We start from the raw sequence: 19153 nt of genomic DNA on the forward strand, positions 1-19153 counted from the left end.
TTACATCAGTTACTCAGCCTAACTTTAATGTCTTATTTCCAAGAAGTTGACATGGTAACACTACTTGATGTGATCTCATCACTAAAATCCTCTACTTGTGAACTGGACCCTTTACCAACATGCTTTTTCAAGCAGGTTCTGAGCTCATTAGCAAATGAAGTTCTAACGATTGTTAATCAGTCTCTGCAATTGGGTGAATTCCCTAAAATTCTTAAAACTGCAATGGTTAAACCCAGGGGCGATTTTAGGATCTGGTCTTTAGGGGTGCCCAGCCCCCAGTGCTCACAGAGGCACAATACCAAAGTATTGCGCAGGTGCAGAGCAAGGTTTTTGCATAATATAATATTTAAAAAATGTGTTGAGCCAGGGGGTGCTGAGCAACTTCACGGTGGTGCTCTAGCACCACTAAAAATACCCTAGCCTCGCCCCTGGTTAAACCACTATTAAAGAACAGAAATCTTGATCCCACAATTCTTAATAATTATCGACCTATATCTAACCTTTTCTTTCTTAGCAAAATAATTGAAAAAGTAGTGTCAATCCAGTTGAATGACTATGTCAAAGTAAATCAAATAAATGACACTTTTCAATCTGGTTTCAGAGCTCTCCACAGCACTGAAACAGCCCTAGTTAAGGTAGTAAATGGCTTGAGATTGAATAAGGATGCAGGCAAACTCTCAGTCCTTTTTCTGCTAGATTTAAGCGCCGCTTTTGACACCGTTGATCATGAAATACTTCTTGATTGACTACAGAGCTGGGTAGGCCTTAGTGGCTTAGTCTTAGACTGGTTTAGATCGTACCAAACTGGGCGTGATTACTATGTAGCATTAGGTACCTCTTCCTCCACACGTCAAAAAATAACTTGTGGCGTCCCCCAAGGATCAATTCTTGGGCCGTTACTATTCAACCTATATATGCTTCCGTTACCACACATCATTAATAAACATGGTATTAGTTATCATCAATATGCAGATGACACTCAACTTTATATTTCGCTAGAACCTAAAGCCCTAAAATCAATTTGCTCACTGTTTGACTGCATAGATGATATACAGACATGGATGTCTGACAATTTTCTGCAGTTAAATAAACAGAAGACAGAGGTTCTTGTTATTGGCAGTGATTCACAAAGGAATGATGTCCAGACTTATTTAAATCAAATGAATCTGAATGCCAGACAGCTTATTTTCACCTTCGAAACATCGCTAAGGTCCGAGATATGCTCTCTCCTGCTGACAGTGAAAAACTTGTCCATGCATTTATCACATCAAGGCTAGATTATTGTAACGCTGTTCTATCTGCTCTTCCAAAGAGCTCTATTTCGCACCTACAGCGAGTTCAGAACGCGGCTGCAAGTGTTCTGACCCGCAGGAGAAAGATAGATCATATTACACCTGCACTCCACTCACTGCACTGGTTACCTGTCAGCTTTAGAATAGATTTTAAGGTTCTAGTCATGGTTTTTAAATGTCTTCATGGTCTTGCCCCTCTTTACCTGAGTGAAATGATGGTTAGATATGTTCCAGTCAGGTCTCTCAGGTCTTCAAACAGTAATCTACTGGTGATTCCTAAAAGCCGATTAAAGATTTAGCCACTATGGCCCAAAGCTCTGGAATTCTCTTCCTGAAGAGCTCAGAGGCATTTCATCCCTGCATAGTTTTAAGAGCAGTCTCAAAACATTCCTGTTTAGATCCGCTTTTAGTTAAGAAACTCTATCTTAATAGTTTTATCTTATTTACTTTACTTTTTATTATCTTATTTACTTTACTTTTTTACTTTTTGTTATTTTAATATTTTTATCTTTAATTTCTTTTAACATTTTCCTTTTGTCTTTTTGTCTTATCTCCTTTTAATGTTTCTTTTATTTATACTGTAAAGCACTTTGAGTTACATGTATGTATGAAAGGTGCTATACAAATAAAGATTATTATTATTATTATCTCATGGGGTAACATGCAACCAAAGACTCATATCTATACATATCATACACCACATGCATGCGTGCAGGCACACATATACAGTCTCTCTTCCTATCTGCCTCTAAAGCATTCTCACACATCCAGCTGTTTTGAAGGAGTGTGTATGTGTGAGTTTGAATGGTGTTACCTCACAACAACTGTCTGCCTCATCCTTTATGCATGTAAGCCTAGGTGCATCGGTAGCCTTTGTGTAATATAGGAACAGGCCCAGATAGGCCACGCCTGTCCTGCTCCACACATACTTAATTTATGTAAAAGATTAGTAGTGTCTGTTGTATAATCATTATCTGATCTGTCATTGCTGGTCTGATCTGCTATGCACTCCAACACTGCTTTATCATATAGTGTCTGAACTTTCTGGTAGTGGTGTCTGTGATCTGTGCAGGACTGCTTTATGTTATCTTTCCTTTCCTTCCTTATCTGATCTGGCTATTCTAATCTCCTTCAGACTACCCTGTCTGATCACTCCTGTGCTACAGTATGTAGTGTCCTTTGGCCTACACTGATCTCCATGTCTGTTCTTTTCTGCCTTACATCGTCTAAGTCTACAAGTGCTGTCTTATTGATCATTTCTGCCATTCATTGTCCATTGTCCTTTGTGAGTCATCTTTTGTTTTGCATTGCCTGTTCTCTCCTTCCTGTCTTGGCTGATCTCTTCTCCTGACTGTAGGTCCGCAGTCCTGTCTCTCGATATATTGAAGTCCCTTTCACAGGCCTTTGGTGTGTAATTAAGGAATATGAAGATTACTGGTAAATTGATTTTGAGTTTTATGTGAGCATTTATTAGCCACTGTGACTTTCAACATACCCTGTACCACAGAGAGATAGAAGGACAGAAATGTATTGGGAGAGTGAAATAGATTTACTGACAGAATTACCATAAATCAGGAAGTCAGTGAACTGTAGTGTGATAAAGGGAAAGAGAGAGATAGGGTGGTGTAGGTGTAGAGAGCGATAACGGGGATGGGTTGGAGAGATGGGGTGGATATACAGGTGCATCTCAATAAATTAGAATATCATCAAAAAGTTAATTTATTTCAGCAATTCAATACAAAAAGTGAATCGCATACATTATATAAATTCATGACAAACAGAGTTATCTTTTCCAAGTGTTAATGTTGATGATTATGGCATACAGTCAGTGAAAACCCCAAATTATTCTCTCAGAAAATTTGAATATTCAGACCAACTGACAAAAATATTTTTAATTCAGAAATGTTAGCCTACCTGAAAAGGATGTACAGTAAATTCACTTTTGCACAAATTACTACATCAATGCAGCATGACAATGTGGCCTGGCATCAATGCGGCGTGGCATTGACAGTGTAGACAAGTTGAAAGCTGCTAGCAAAGCAACCTGGGCTTCTGTAACACCAAAGAAGTGCCACAGGATAATCACCTCTATGCCATGCCACATTGATGCAGTAATTCATGCAAAAGGAGCCCTGACCATGTATTGAGAGCATTTACCGGTTGAAACAATTATTGTAGTTGACATTGTAATTGAAATGCCTTTTTCAAAGCTAGCTAAGTTTACTTTAAAAGTTGAGTTTACTTTAATCAGTTTAGCTTAATTTGTTTAGCCTTGTAATGTATAATATTGTTTCATTAAACATTCATTTTATGCTGCATCCTTGTCTGATTGGCCCATTCATTTCAGTAATTTATCTTTCACTTCAAACCTGGAAATGTGTGGTGATAGCCATGTAAAGCTTTTGTACTGCTCCCTGTTCTCCTGCAGGCGGTGCTAGTGTTCATCCTCAGCATCGGAGGACTTATCCTTTACTTCATCGACTCCTCAGAGTGAGTACATCTGTTGTATGGTGTGGGTAGAGGGAGGGTTAGAGACATGGGTGGACAGGTGGCAGTGGCAATTCTAGAGTCTGTTGGAGCCCTAGCCAAAAATCATGGGACATCCTTGGACAGTTCAGGTCTCAAATTGTCACTGCAAAGTTTGCATATTGTCACTGCTGAACTTGACCAGATTCCACATGGAGTACCTGAGGGTCCCCTGGGGAAAAACAAAGAGGGGAAGAGCGACCTCTGTTTTTGACTGTTCTATAGCGAGATATGTGATGTGATGTGGCCTCAAGTAGATGTCTGCTCATTAAGCATTAAAATTACACATGGAACTGAATCAGAAAATCAGATAATGAAACCTCCCTGATTAAACTGGGTGGTAATAGAGCAGACAGTAAGGCTGTTTTGCTGGGTCTTTCATGTCATTGGATCTTGTTATACTCTTTAATGGCTGATCTTAGCACACCTCTTTTCCTCCAAGGAGTGCACCTGACTTTAGAACAGTCAAATCCATGGAACCTGATCTCAGTTCATGTCAACTGCCACTCAAGTGCAGACAATGTGTTTTTTATAGTATAAAGTGTTGGCAGGGTTGAGATGCTGTCTGAAATGACTTTGGCCATACTCCGCAGTCCATGTTTATTTTTAATGAAGGTTGTCTTCTATGGCTGGAGCTCACTAAGATGTTTCTGTTGGCATGAGCAGCGTGTGCAATAAGACACTGCATGCTTTCTATTCACATGAGATCTATCAGTCACCAGCCAGAAACCAAACACTGCCCTAAATCTGCTCCAGGCAAGAGTTATTGTTCAATTGCAATGGAATTCAGTCAGTGAATGGGTTTTGTGTTTGCTGTATTTCTGTATTTTCTATGTTCCAGAGTGTCTTAGTAATCGCATCATAGGTGGTAAAGCAGGTGATATGGTGCATGTTACTGTCTGTGACTTTAAAATACTCTTCTTAATTATCATTAGCAAATTTATCAATGAACCACTATTTAAGCAATAAATGTGATGGTTTTAATGACTCTTCATTTTTTGCATGTTTATGTGCAAGTCATATGGTATTTCCTGTTCTGTTTATTAAAATACATAGATGTTTAAAATATGAATGTGAGTCATCTGAAATTATTGCGTGGTTTGAGTGCACGATTTCCCATTCCTAAACAATTTTACGAATAGCAATTTTTTTTGCTAGCAATTTTAGTGATAGATCAGTGTCTTCAGTCTGAATTATCTGTTCCTGTTTTAACAGTCCTATAGAAACCTGCCCAAACATCAGCACTGACTTCACCTTGCAGATCGACATGGCACTCAACATCTTCTTCCTGGTATACTTTGGCCTTCGTGTAAGGAGCAATCACATTAAACATGAAAAACTCAGTAGAAGATAATATAACATTTCATATGACTTTCATGCATGTTGGATAGAAAATAAGAGATGAAAAAAATGCATTATAGCTCCTTTTCAGTATTTTTCATTTATGGCCATTTAAATGCAACTTTGTATTTATAATATTCAATTTTAAACTTTGTATTTATAGATCTGACACATATAGATCTTGTACCATTTAAATATATTTTTATATCAAGTATCATGGCTTAAGGAGCTGTTATGTTAGCATTGACTATACTTGTAAGTTCTATATGTTTATTTTTAAAGTTCTGTTAGCATGTATATTAACATTTACACAACACAACCCAACACAACATCCAGATTCTACACAACCTAAATGGAACTGTACACACCTAAAGACAGATGTGCTGTTGGTTGCATTATCATTCAGACTGATGTTTTGATGAAAATCTTAGAGATAAGGATTGTCTTGTTTCATTTTATATCAGTGTTTCACTTGCACAGCTTTTCAAGTCACTTGAATCTGTGACGGGCAGGAGTGAGCAACGAAAAGGAAGCGATCACGCCAAGTCTCAGGGAAAAATGATGGTTTAATAGAAAGTGTGCAAACCTAAAACCCGTGCACTATCTCCAAATTAAGGATATAATGACCAGCGGTCAACTGGTACAAAGACAAGACATATATAGGCAAACAAACGACCCTCAGGTGAGACGGATCACGGGCTCCGCCCACCTGAGGGACGCACATGACGTCACCAGACAACAACAACAACAGCCGCTGTGGACAGAGGCGGCCGGTAGGGGGCCGCCTCACCGTGACAGACCCCCACCAAGCCGCACTCCCCTCCACTGGGTGTGTGGCACACAGTGGCTGCACACAAAACATGAAGGGGCAGGAAGGCAGAGACAGGCAGGAACACACCTCCTGCCGTCCGGGAGCTGAAACATAAAACACAAAACATTAGGCAGCTCACCTCCCCGGGCGGGACCCTGTGACCGACTGGGCCGTTAACAACACAAAACCATGCCCCAGTCGGTCACAGGGCCCTCACGCCCTAACCGGCATTCAGCCGGTAAGCCCCACGGGTGTGAGGACGAGGGCCTACGGCTCCTCTCGTCCCTTGTGTGTGTGTGTGGGTGTGCAGGCTACCTCTCCAAGGCGTAGCTACTTCACCTCCTGGACCTACCTCCTCCCAGAGCTGACCCCTGCCTTCTGCTAGGGGTTATCCCAGCCTCCTGGGGAGCCAACCCCTCCCGGGGCCTCTCATCTCAAGGTGGACTCCTCCACCCAACCCAGGAGCGCCAGAGACCGAGGCCCAGAGCACCCCCGACGCGGGCTAGGGAGCAGCCCCAAGGGCCTCCTGGTCACCCCGGGCAGGAGGAAAGATCTCCATCCCCAGCAGGAGCTTTTCAGACCGGAGCCCCATGGTCCCCAAACATCCGGGGGCCCCAGCCCTCTAGGGAGGGGCTCTTCACGACCGGGCTCTGGTCACCCCACAACACAAGGGGGCTCCTGCCAGGTGGAGACCCCCACAAGGTCCAGGAACACTGCCAAGGAGAAGCACCTGCACAAAGAACACAACCTCACACACACACACATATATACAAACAAACACAAACGCGCCTTAGACGCCCTCCGTGCCATACCCAGTGGCACGGGACCACAGCCGGTCCCCCCCCAAACACACATTTAAGGGGAGGAGCATGGGTGGAATTACATTTAACAGTTGACATCACGCTAGGACAAAACACACACGCAAAGACTAGACAAGCAAACAAAAACGGTGCACAGACCGACAGACGGGACCTACACATGCGCGCTCGACATAAACACACAGTGACGCGCGCCGCTCAGAGTCGCAGTCGCTCCCCACATTTAACACAAGACACACGGGGAGTGAGGCGACGGTGACGAGCGGCGACCGCGACACACACAAAACACGCAACATTAAACATAACGAGCACGCACACTGATCCACACATCCGTCGACAAACACACGTTTTAACAAACACGAAACATGAAGAGCCTTCCAGGGAAGACGCCCTGGTCTTCGCCGTGCCACAGACACGGCGGAGCTCTTCAAACAAGCAAACAAACAACAGACACGAAGAGTTTTCCCAGGGCAGACAGCCCTGGTCCACGCCGTACCACAAACACAACACAAAAGCACGGCGGAACTCTTCACAAAACACCACGCAGACAAACACTTACCACGAGACATGACCACGAACGAAGGAGAAAGAAAAAGAGACTCGGCGGCTTCCGAAGGGTGGCTGGTCATTCTGTGACGGGCAGGGGTGAGCAACGAAAAGGAAGCGATCACGCCAAGTCTCAGGGAAAAATGATGGTTTAATAGAAAGTGTGCAAACCTAAAACCCGTGCACTATCTCCAAATTAAGGATATAATGACCAGCGGTCAACTGGTACAAAGACAAGACATATATAGGCAAACAAACGACCCTCAGGTGAGACGGATCACGGGCTCCGCCCACCTGAGGGATGCACATGACGTCACCAGACAACAACAACAGCCGCTGTGGACAGAGGCGGCCGGTAGGGGGCCGCCTCACCGTGACAGAATCGATAAAAATAAACTTGACAAACAAAATTACCATCTTTCTCCTTTAAGCTTGGGTCTTCTACCATACAGAGGAGGTCCTTCATATATGATATATATATAATGAGAAGCACTTTGTTTGCAAAACTGATGAATGGTATATATAATATATTTTCTCATTCTCTCTCTCTCTGTCTCTCTCTCTCTCTCTCTCTCTCTGTGTGTGTGTTCAGTTCATCGCAGCTAATGATAAGTTAAAGTTCTGGTTTGAGTTGAATTCAATTGTGGACTTCTTCACTGTGCCACCAGTATTTGTGTCTGCGTACCTGAACAGGAGTTGGTTGGGTAAGTGCTGATCATACGAATTCATGAATTCATTCCTGTAAATCAGTCTATATTGTTGGCTGTATACAAGTAGGTCTATATATTGTTAGAATGTTTGGAATTGCATTGACAAGGATTTAGATATTTGCCTTACCTGTTAGACTACTTTCCTGTTTGTAGATAACATCTATACTTAGTTACCTGCATTGTCTGTGAAACATCTGCCATTACAATTGACTCTTAGCTAGTTTTCTAGGTATGTTACTTCCATACTTTGCAGTGTATTTTTGCCACACATTTGCAGTCACCAAACCCCATTTTCCAACATGGAAACAATTATGATTTTTAATACCTGAAGTTCAATATCCTAAAATTGGAAATATAATAGTTATTTTTGTCACTTTTCTTTGAATTCAAATAGAAATGATTTTGCTGCTTCGGTAAATATAAATAATGAGTTTTCTGCACATCCCTAGAAAGGTAAACACATTATTTGTATAAGGAACAGATTAATCGCTACCAAACGCTATTCATTTTACTTAAAATTTTAAATAATTAGAAAGTAGCTATGACATAGATGCCTGATCCCCAGTGAGCCATCTGTTCTGCAGTCCTTTGTACTTTGGCCCACTGGGCGCCAGTTTAAGTGGAAGCAGGTAATTGATAACTGGACACTGCTGAAAGGAGCCCAAGCCAGAATGGACACTGACTGGAAACACATGGAGTGTTTGTAGCTTGTGCTGAGCCTAGTAGCTCTGTGTCTGTGCTTTCTGTAAGGGAGTAGCCTAGTAGCTGTGTGTGAGCTCTGATTTGGCACTATGTCTGAGAAATAAAATGTAGCAGCTGCGAGCTGAGTTGATGCCATCTCTGAGGGTGGAGACTTGTACTTGTTGATGTACTATGAATCTGAGTATACACTTTCTCTGAGAGTGGAAGCTCATACCTGTGGGGTATTGTATTCTGAGACAGTGCTTTCTTCAGGGGAAGGGCGCCTCATGAGTTCTGAGTCACTGCTTTCTCTGAGGGAAGTTATTTATGAGCTCTGAGTCTTTGGTTTCTCTGAGAGTGGAGGTGTGTATGAAGGGTGAAGCTGGTAAAATCGAACGTAAACTGACGAGGGGGGGGGGGTGGTGTCTGCTACATGTTTGTTTGCATAAAGGCAATCCCCGGCATCGTCTTGAGATCACGGTGCGCGATTTCAAAATAAGAGCACATAACGCGCTTTTCAAAACAGCTCACGGGCCAGAAATAGATAGCCCGTGGGCCCGCTATTTGAGTATGGGTGGCCTATTCTTCCTGTTTGGAAGACCAACCAACTGTTACGGTGACAGTCCCGGACCCTTCCCTGTGGGCGTGCCGCTATGTTGTCTGCGTGCTGTTATGTCCATATTAGTACTTCCGTGGGTGTGGGTTGTCCGTGAGCGTGTTCGTAGTATCACCTGTGCCTTGTCTCGAGATCACGAGGGTCTGTGTTAATCACCTATTTAATGTGCGTTCGCGCAGTGTCTTGTGCTCGTCTTTGTCTAAAGTTCCGTGCCTGTGTGAGAGGTGTGCTTTCTCTTCGCACTCTGCACGGAGCTTCATGTGTATGTGTTCACAATAAAACGTTATTCGTTGCACAGTCCAACGTTCGTCGTGCCTCCTTATCGAGCGTCACACCAACATATTTACAAAGAAGTGCAACATTGAAGGCACACACAAAAAAAGAGCACACATTCAATTGGGTAAAACTGTGAGATTAGTGAAATAGGAAATAAAAGGCTGCCACTTGTGGTAAAATTTGGCTGTACATCCTCTCAATGTGTATTTGATTTTTTCCAATTTCAGAAATGACATAACGTCCCTGAGCCAATGGGAAATAGAGGGAGATGTGCTAGACTTCCACTGAAGCAGTAAAAGACATCTAGCTAGTAGGGATGTGAAGGCGATGATGTCCTTATGTACAGAGTTAAGAACGAGTGAGGGGTCGGTGATTCCAAATATGGCAATCAAGGGGCAAGGCTGAAGATTCACCCCAAGAACAGTTGACATGAATGAGAAATACCGAGCCCAAAAGTTTTTCAAGACAGGACAAATATAAAACATATGGCTAAGATGACAAGAGGAGCCATGGCATCGATTTTCCCAGCATTGCTCAGGAGGCAAGAAGAGATAATTTGGGAAATTTTTGGACACAAAGGTACGAATTTGAAAATAGCGAAATAGATGAGTACCAGGGAGGCCACAGTGAGATAAAAAGTTATCAAAGACACCGTCTACATATAAATGTTTAAACTGTGTAATCCCCTTGTCAGTCCATAATGTAAACGCTGAGTCTGAAAGTGATGGAGGAAATAAGTGGTTTTTATCTAAAGGACCCAAGGAAGATGCTGCGATGAATTTAAAGTGTCGCCTAAACTGATACCAGATCTTGAGTGTGTTAAGTAGTAGAACATTATCAGTATATAAGGAGGGCTTTATTGGTAAAGAAGAATAAATTAAAGAGGATCTCTTAGAGGATGATGACTCCATTTTACACCAAGCATATTGCGGGTATTTTAACAAATAACAGAGTTTATGAATGTGAGCAGCCCAATAATAAGACAGAACATTAGATAATGCAAGTCCACCACTAAGTCTGCATCTCTGCAGTGTCGCTTTACTGATCCTAGGAGACTTCCCATCCCAAATGAAAGACTGAATAATTTTATCCAATGAAGTAAAAAAATGTTTGGGCAAGAAAAGATGGATAGATTGGAACAAAAACAGAAATTTGGGTAGAACGTTCATTTTTACAACATTGATCCTGCCAGCCAGTGAAAGAGGAAGATTGCACCATCTTTGAAAATCAGATATAATCCTAGAGACCAGAGGAGTGAAATTGGCAGGTGCCAGGCTAGCTAAAGAACGAGTCACGTTAATACCCAAATATTTAAACCCAGAGGGACTAAAATTAAAAGGAAGGTCGGTGTCACGTTGAGGACCCCGGCCCCTCCCTTTTGGGCGTGTGTTTACGTTGTCCACGTGCATCGTCTGCGTCTGTGGATCTACGTGGTTATGGTTATGTCGTGTGATAATCCGTCTCACCTGTGATTCGTCTCGTAATCACGTGGGGCTAATGTGGTTTGTCTATTTAATGTGCGCTCGCACAGTGTCCTGTGGTCGTCGTTGTCTAAAGTCTACACGTTGTCGTGTCTGTGTTACTGTTCTCCGTGCGCTATTGCGCAATCTTTGTGGATATTAAAAGTGACGTTTGCTGCCATCGAGGGATTCTGTGTCTCGTCCTTCACGCCGCACCCACCGTCACAGAACGACGAGCCGTCTGAGACACCAACCATGCCAGGCTACAAGACCCGGCCAAAGAAGGGCAAGAAGCCCAGACATCACCACACGTCTTCCTCCCCCCCACGCCGCGACTCCACGCCGACTCTGGCGCAGCTGAAGCGGGACCCCGAGTGCTCCTATTTGCTGGGTGCGGCTCGGCAGACCTCTATTCCCGAGTTGGCAAGGGAGTACCGCCAGACAGCAATCCGAGTATGGCGGGAGAGGCACCCCTCGCCTTCCCGGGGAATCTCGTCCATAAGTGTAAGCGCCCCCGAGTTCTACGGGTCAGGGACGACACCAGAAGGCGAGCTTGAGGAGAAGATCTCCCCGTGCCACCAAGCCACACCGACGGCCGAGGAGCTGGATAAGGACCCGGTGTGTGCCTACCAGCCTCCCGGAGGCTTGAGAGCAGGGACCCCGAGCTGGCGGAGACCCTCCACCAGGGTGCGGTGCGAATTTGGAGGGAGCGTCACTCTCCTCCTTCCCGCACCCTCTCGCCTCTGAGGGTGGGCTCGTGCATCATCGGTGCCACCGAGTCCACCCCAGAGAGCGAGTTCGGGGAGAGGGACTCTGAGGAGGAGGAGCAGGAAGACGACGAGGAGAGCTACCCCCCGTCAATATGCGACGCCTCCACCGTCGACTACGGTGGGGAGGAGGAGGAAGCCTACCCTCCATCTTTGTCGACTGCGATGAGGAGGAGGAAGACTACCTCCTTCCGCCCGTAGGTCCCTCTCCCACCGTAGAGGAAGGTAGGGAGGAGGAAGCAGGACGAAGATGAGGAGGACTACTCTCCGTCAGAGTGCTCCGCGCTCACCGCTGACTATGGTGAGGTGGAGGAGGACTCCTACACGGGGGAAGAGGACAGTCCGCCCCCCTCTGAGAGATCTGTTGGGACTGTTAAAGGGAGTCCACCCTCCGATCGCTCCGGAGGAGAGAGGATGGACTGCTCCCGGGGTGGCAGCTCAGAGCAGTCCATGGAGTAGAGCCGGAGAGAAGAGGAGGAGATGGAGACCGAAGGGGATCTCCCACGCGGCCCGCTCGGTGCATCTGCCAGCCGCGCTGCACCTGGCTCGACAACAGGGTTTGAAAGATTCTGAAGAAATCGGTGTAAATTTATGTTGTTGGAAGAGGATTCAGATTTATATAATGATGAATAAAAGGATTTAAAGGTGGCATTCATTTCCAAGGGGTCTGTAGTAAGAACCCCCTGCATGTTTTTAATGCTGGGAATCAAACGAGAAGTGGCATGCCTACGTAGATGATGTGCCAGCAGACGACCCGCCTTATCACCATGTTCATAATAGGAGCCACGACTGTGCTTGCAGATGTAAGTTTATTAAGCCTAACATTGAGCTTTTTATCCAAAAGAGCAGAGTAGGAAATAATTTGGCCTCTCAGAAAACACTTAAGGGTATCACAAAGTAATGAATATGAAGTGGAGTCGTTTTGATTGTAATAAAAAAAATCATCGATGGAGTTGGAAATGAATTCACAAAATACTTTATCTGCCAAAAGAAGAGAATTAAATCTCCAATGTGGTGGGCTACGCTTATGGGTAGAAATTTGTAAATCTAATATTAAGGGAGAATGGTCAGATATTATAATACATGAGTAGTCAATAGAACTTACACAAGAATTAAGTGTGCTATCGATAAAAAAGTAATCAATCCTAGAATATAAGTGATGCACATGAGAAAAAAAAAGAAATGTTTTGGGTAGAGGGGTTACGAACAGTGATGGCTAAGTTACCTTGAGAAAGTAATCCGATTACTGATTACTGATTACTCCTTTTAAAAGTATCTTAGTTACGTTACATATTACTTGATTTTAAAAGTAACTACGTTAGATTACAAGTTACTTTAGTAGTTACATTCAGCAGCAAAATAAAATTTTGTGCATTTTTAACAGTAACAATGTATTGAAGCAGGTTCGGTAACCGAGGCAGAAACTGCTTAATCCAAAAATCCCGAGGAGGGAAACTTTATTGATAACGCAACCCTGGCGCGCGCCGTCCCCCCCAGCGTCACTTAAAGGGCAAGACTCGCCGTGAGGAGTAGGAGTCGCTATAGTATCTCCTGATTACGTGTGTGTAGCTGCGTGGTATTATTTGTAAATTTATTTGTAAACGTAATACAAGCGAACTGGGGTGGGTTTCCCGAAACGTTCGTAGCGCCAAGTACTTCGTAACCTCGTATGAAGCTACGAACGTTTCGGAAAACCCACCCCAGTTCAGTCAGACAGCTTGTGAAACGAAATACCATTACAATTTCAAGCATTTTAAAGTAGGTGACGTTAGTCAAAATTCCAGCACTTTTCAAACGTGGAACACAAAGCAACATTAAAATTCATCAGGTAAATGTTCCTTCCCCTGTTTTTGAGGGGTGTTTCTTTATACTACCACATATCGTTACGGGAGGACACTGCAAAAAATGACTTGTAAAACGTGCTCGCGCTCTCACAGGGTCGCGCGCAGCGTGCGGAGTCGAGCGCTACGGTCAGACGCAAAAGTAGAACTGAGCCAAGAAGAAAGCAAAAATATATATTTTACTAGGGAAAATATAAATAGTAACGCACAGTTATTTGGATAAGTAACTTTAATCTGATTACTGGACTGGAAATAGTAGCGCGTTATATTACTCGTTACCGAAAAAAGTGGTAAGATTAGAGTAACGCGTTACTTAGTAATGCGTTACTGACATCACTGGTTACGAATTCTCCACTGATCAACAAGCCCATTTTCCTTCATAAAATCAGAAAAAGCTGTAGACATGGCAGAACGAGACATATTAGGAGGATTGGACCGATCTAGAATTGGATCAAAAACACAATTTAGATCCCCTCCGAAAATCAACAAATGAGTATTTAAGAAAGGGATTTGGGCTGGTAACCTATTAGCAAATTCAACATTATTAAAATTTGGGGCATACATATTTACCAACAAAACCCTCTTTTGCATTAACGTACCAGCAACTATGACATACCTGCCATTCCTATCCGCTAAGACAGGGGTGCACAACATACGGCCCGCGGACCATTTGCCTCCGTTGCGGCCCGCTGGTTGATAAATAATTTGGCCCGCCTTCTGACTTCGTGCCTGAATTTGAACGACGAACCAACAGTGTTGTTTTTTGGGCTACATTTTAGTTGGGCTACCGCGGGAGTAGGTAAACATTAAGAATCGATTGCGACATAATTTGTTTCCATTTTACACTACTCGCCACAACACTACATTACACTACTTGAGTGGAAGACCTGACCTGCCCAGGGGCAATGTAACCTGTAATGATCAGTATTGCGAAGGTGTGTCTCCTGTAGAAAAACCAGATCAGAATTTTAACATTTCAAGTGCGAAAAAACCTTTGTTCTCTTGACAGGGTTGCCCATACCTCTAATATTCCAGCTGATAAACCTGAGAGGTGTGCCTGACCCAGCAGAGCTGGGATCCATATTGCCACTAACCATTACAATAAAGAAAACTAAAAAGATGTAGTTGATCGAAAAAAGCCGAGATGAGATACCCTCAAGAACCCCCTAAACAAAAATACACCCAAAGTCTTTAACTTTAATTTGTCAGAGTTCTTTAGCTCGGCAAAGAATGTCCACACAATCACTGTGATAATGAAATCTACAGATCACTGCTCGTGGACGATCGTGAGGCTTGGGTTTGGGTTGTAGAGACCGATGGGACCGGTCCAGAAGTGGCTCCTTCTCCAGACCGAACGCTTCCTTTAATAAAGTGGCTACCGACGCAGTAGAGCTTCAGTCGGGACCCTCCGGAACACCCAGAATACGAACATTATTCCACCGCGACCTGGACTCCAAGTCTTCACACTTTCTTCCAGTGTTGTAACTTTGGCTATGAGGGACACGATTGCATTTTTCATTTCGGTGATATCATCGGAACACACAGTGAGCCCATGCCCCATCTGACCCACCAAACCTTTTATCTCCGTTATAGAAGTGTCAACAACCACTCTATCCTTGGTGAGTTGATCGTTCACAGATCGTAAGTCCAGTTGTATCGTAGCCAATTGTTCCCCGAGTACTTCACGCAATTCCTTTTTAAAAATTTCGGCAATCTCGCTTCTCAAAGAGGCGAGTAACTCCAGCTTGAGGCTATCCATGTCGATCCCTGAGTGGGAAGGAGTGACCTCAGGTGTGGTCAGAGAGTCACTCGAGGTTGAGGACTCAGTACAGGTAGTGGGCCGTAGTTGTGTCTGAATAGTGTTGCACGTTTTTGTAGCTTTGCCGGCCATATTATTAAAATTAAAGTGACTATACAGCAACACAGATCACTGCAGAGCCAAGTAGTAATATTTATGTAACTAAACAGCGCAGAAAAAATAACAATTTTAATCGAAATCGGCAGGAGCTTCCAAACTCACGTTCTACTCCATTGATGCTCAGCAGCGCCTCCCGGTAACTGGTTTTTACTATATATGTGAGCAGAAAAGCTGTGGCTGACAGATTGAAACTTTGAGATTTTTTTGGGAAATAACTGGAATTAGCATCCTCATCCCCACATCCTCATTAGCATCCTCATTTGCACAGTGTGGGAGCTGATTGTGCTTTGTTATATGACGGCTGAGTTTGTGCTTCATGTGCTTTTTGCCTTTCCATGCAGGCATGCGTTTTTTAAGGGCCTTAAGATTGATACAGATCTCGGAAATCTTACAGTTTTTAAATGTTGTGCAAACTAGGTAAGAGCATGCTTTGCTTTGCTGTGCATGTGCTAAATACACAAGTCTTGAATTAAGAATATAACAAACTTGAAATCTTGACTATGGACAATTACAGCATTTCATGAATTAAAGAAATTGGTACATTTCTGTCAAAATGTTGAATATAAATATAATATATTAATAATAACAATAATAAGGTGTGCTTTTGTTAGAATCTGTCTGAAAGACAATACAACTCTTCCCCTTTGATGAAAATTTGATTGATAATAACTTGATTGATGACTTGTCTACCAGATTTTACCAGTCATCTCTCTCTCTATATATTGCTGTTTAGTGTAGAAAACTATATAAATATAATCAAAATTGCAGTGAAGTACACAGTGTTTTTTCAACATTTGAACAGCTAATGAAGGACTGCTGACCTATTTCTCTGGAAACCTGCAGTTTTGACAATTTATATGTACAGAACCAAGGATTGTATCTATGTATAGATGATTTGGTAAAAAACCCTCAGAACTGCTTGACAGCTGTTTTGAATTAAATAGATGACCTCTTCTCTCTGTGAGATTAGACAGGGAACATTCACTGATCCTTTTGATTTTACCTTCTGTAGGGATTCCATAAAGTTGATGAACTTGTGCTCAGTCTTCTTAAGCACATGGCTAACTGGTGCAGGCTTTCTACACCTGGTAAGTTCATGAAGAGGAAATAGTGGAGCTAGTCAGCTTTGGCCAGTTTTCCAGAATTGACACACTCTCCCACTGCAAAACTCAACTTTGCAGTATATTCACATGCAGTGTACTAAAACTGATTGTTTCTTTTTATTGCACTATAAATCAAACAAGTTAATATAGGTGAAATGAAAATTGTGTTTCAAGCAACATTCAAAGTGTTTATGTTCCAGGTGGAAAACTCAGGGGATCCTTGGAAAAACTTTGAAAATTCCCAGCCACTTAGCTACTGGGAATGTGTGTATCTGCTTATGGTAACCATGTCCATGGTGGGATATGGCGATATCTGTGCTCAAACGGACATTGGGCGCATTTTCATGGTGTTTTTCATCCTCGGTGGTTTGGTAAAACGCAATTCTTTGTCCTCCCTGCTAGGTCTCAAGGCATTTTCTCTGTTTTTGCAGATTTCCTAAATTTGTCTTTAAATGTACTTAAAGCTTTATACCCATTCAATACAAAGTGAACATTTATTAATAGACAGTCAATGAACTCGCAGTATTACAGAACGTCTGACCAACCAGGATACCGAACGGCAAACATGGCAGGAATGTTGGGAGGTTCCGATCATATTGGCAGAGGCGGTCTTTGCATAGAGGCATTGCTAGGCAATTGCCTTGGGCCCCTCCCACTGCAGCCCACTGTAGGGGCCCCCTGACTAGCTAACTTATTTCTCACATATTAATGTTGATGGGCCCCCTAGCTAAATTCGACTTGATCCCCCAAATTGCTAAGTCCGCCACTGCATATTGGAGTTCTGGCTCCAGAACTCTGGAGTTTTTTAAGTACTTACCGAGGTTGGCTAGCTTCTGTAGGGACTTTGCTGCTCATTCAGAGAGGAAGCTAGCCAGCCAGCTATCAGACTCCTCCTTAACAGACTGGGGAGGCTCCCCTGAGGAAGTCTTCAGCCCTCGTGGTGGGAGGGGTAGATGCTGTGGGGTTGTGCTCCCTCTCCGAGTCAGAGGGGAAGTCTGAGCTGACTCAGCATGCTGAGGAGGGAAGTGAGTACAGCAGAGAGTGTGTCTTCCCCCTGGGAAGTGGAGATGAGTCCCGCATGGGGGCACCACCCCGCCAACATGCATAAGGTGCGCTCCCTGTGAAAATGCGTTCCGCGAGGAGGACGGTACCCAGGGCCAAGAAGCTAACACCGAGCATGAGGCCTTCGGGGGTTGTGGGGGGGTTTAAGCCAAGGCCAGTGAGCATACCACAAGGAGTTTCGGTGGGTGCTTCCTCAAAAGCTGGGCTGCAACCTTCTGGCACCTGCTCTTCCAGGATTGCCAATCTTGCCTAACGCAGGGCTCAATGCGTGGCGCCTTGGGAGCCCCTTCATTGCTGTCCCTGTATCTGTGCTTGTGTGTGTGTGTGTGTGTGTGTGTGTATGTGTGTGCCTAACCCTTTGTTTCCTTTAGTGCCCCTACTGTCGTCTACCCTGGTGTTTGTTCCTGTGACTATCTTTGTCCTGTCCTTGTACTCCCCCATGTTAATCTCATCCTTGCTCTCCTCCGTGTTCCCAGGGAAGGTGTTTTAGAATGGCCAATTGGCAAGCTCCTCCTCGGGGGGGTATCCTGGACTTGCCTGGTGATGGCAGCCCCGTGTTCTGGTCCCGCCCTTCGTTGTGGGTCTAGAGTTGGACAGCTGTTGATGGGTGCTCCAGAGAAAGCAAATTGATATGCTCAGAACACCACTATTGGACGTCTGTTTGTTTTGAATGGCTGAGTTTTTATTCATTGTATGGAATGGGTATAATTTTTGTGCAGCTAATCAGGCACTTCAATCCATTCAGCCCTTGCATGAGTGTTTCTTGGACTAAACATGGCTCTTGAGGTGTGCTGCTCCTGTGCAATATGACATTTATTTGCTTCACTTAAGATTCCTCCATCTTTACATTTAAAAACCCTGCCTTCATGCCTCTGTGTCTCTGTGTCTTGTGCATGTAGGCCATGTTTGCTCGCTACGTGCCAGAAATCGCTGCTATCCTCCTTAGTCGGCCAAAATATGGAGGGACTTATATCATGACCCCAGGCAAAAAGTAAGTCATGCTGATCTGACAAAATGTTTCTAGTGCACATAAGTGGCTCAGTCTCTTTGCCAAATGCTGATCGTAAAATGCTGGTTAAGAAGCTCAATGAGAAATCTCCTCCTTCTGTACTCTGTGATGCTGCTCCCAAAAGTCAAATCTCTATATCTGAGGTGTTGATGAAATGGCACAGGTCTGTTAGCTTATTTTGAGTTGGGTGTGCCACCATCGGTTGCTAGGTCGGATTTGACATGAAACCTGACCTTTTGAGTTTACCTTGGCTATTAGCGTTATAAAATACACTATATTCTCAAAAGTTTTTGCTCACCTTCCTTGACTCAGATATGAGCTTAAGTGACATCCAATTCCTAATCCATAGGGTTCAATATGACGTTGGTCCACCCTT

General features: G+C 43.8%; 1 protein-coding gene across 1 annotated transcript in view; it reads left to right on the forward strand.

Annotated features, from left to right (window-relative positions):
* LOC143509622 (calcium-activated potassium channel subunit alpha-1a-like) overlaps positions 1–19153 on the forward strand; it is a 59661-nt gene that overhangs the window by 22628 nt on the left and 17880 nt on the right. Inside the window, exons 3-9 of the mRNA XM_076998475.1 lie at positions 3721–3782; positions 5034–5127; positions 7927–8038; positions 15945–16020; positions 16616–16691; positions 16907–17077; positions 18668–18759. Coding sequence (XP_076854590.1) covers positions 3721–3782; positions 5034–5127; positions 7927–8038; positions 15945–16020; positions 16616–16691; positions 16907–17077; positions 18668–18759 — 683 coding nt within the window. The remainder of the gene's footprint in view (positions 1–3720; positions 3783–5033; positions 5128–7926; positions 8039–15944; positions 16021–16615; positions 16692–16906; positions 17078–18667; positions 18760–19153) is intronic.

Source organism: Brachyhypopomus gauderio, chromosome 3 (assembly GCF_052324685.1).
Source record: "Brachyhypopomus gauderio isolate BG-103 chromosome 3, BGAUD_0.2, whole genome shotgun sequence".
In the NCBI taxonomy this organism is placed as follows: Eukaryota; Metazoa; Chordata; class Actinopteri; order Gymnotiformes; family Hypopomidae; genus Brachyhypopomus; species Brachyhypopomus gauderio.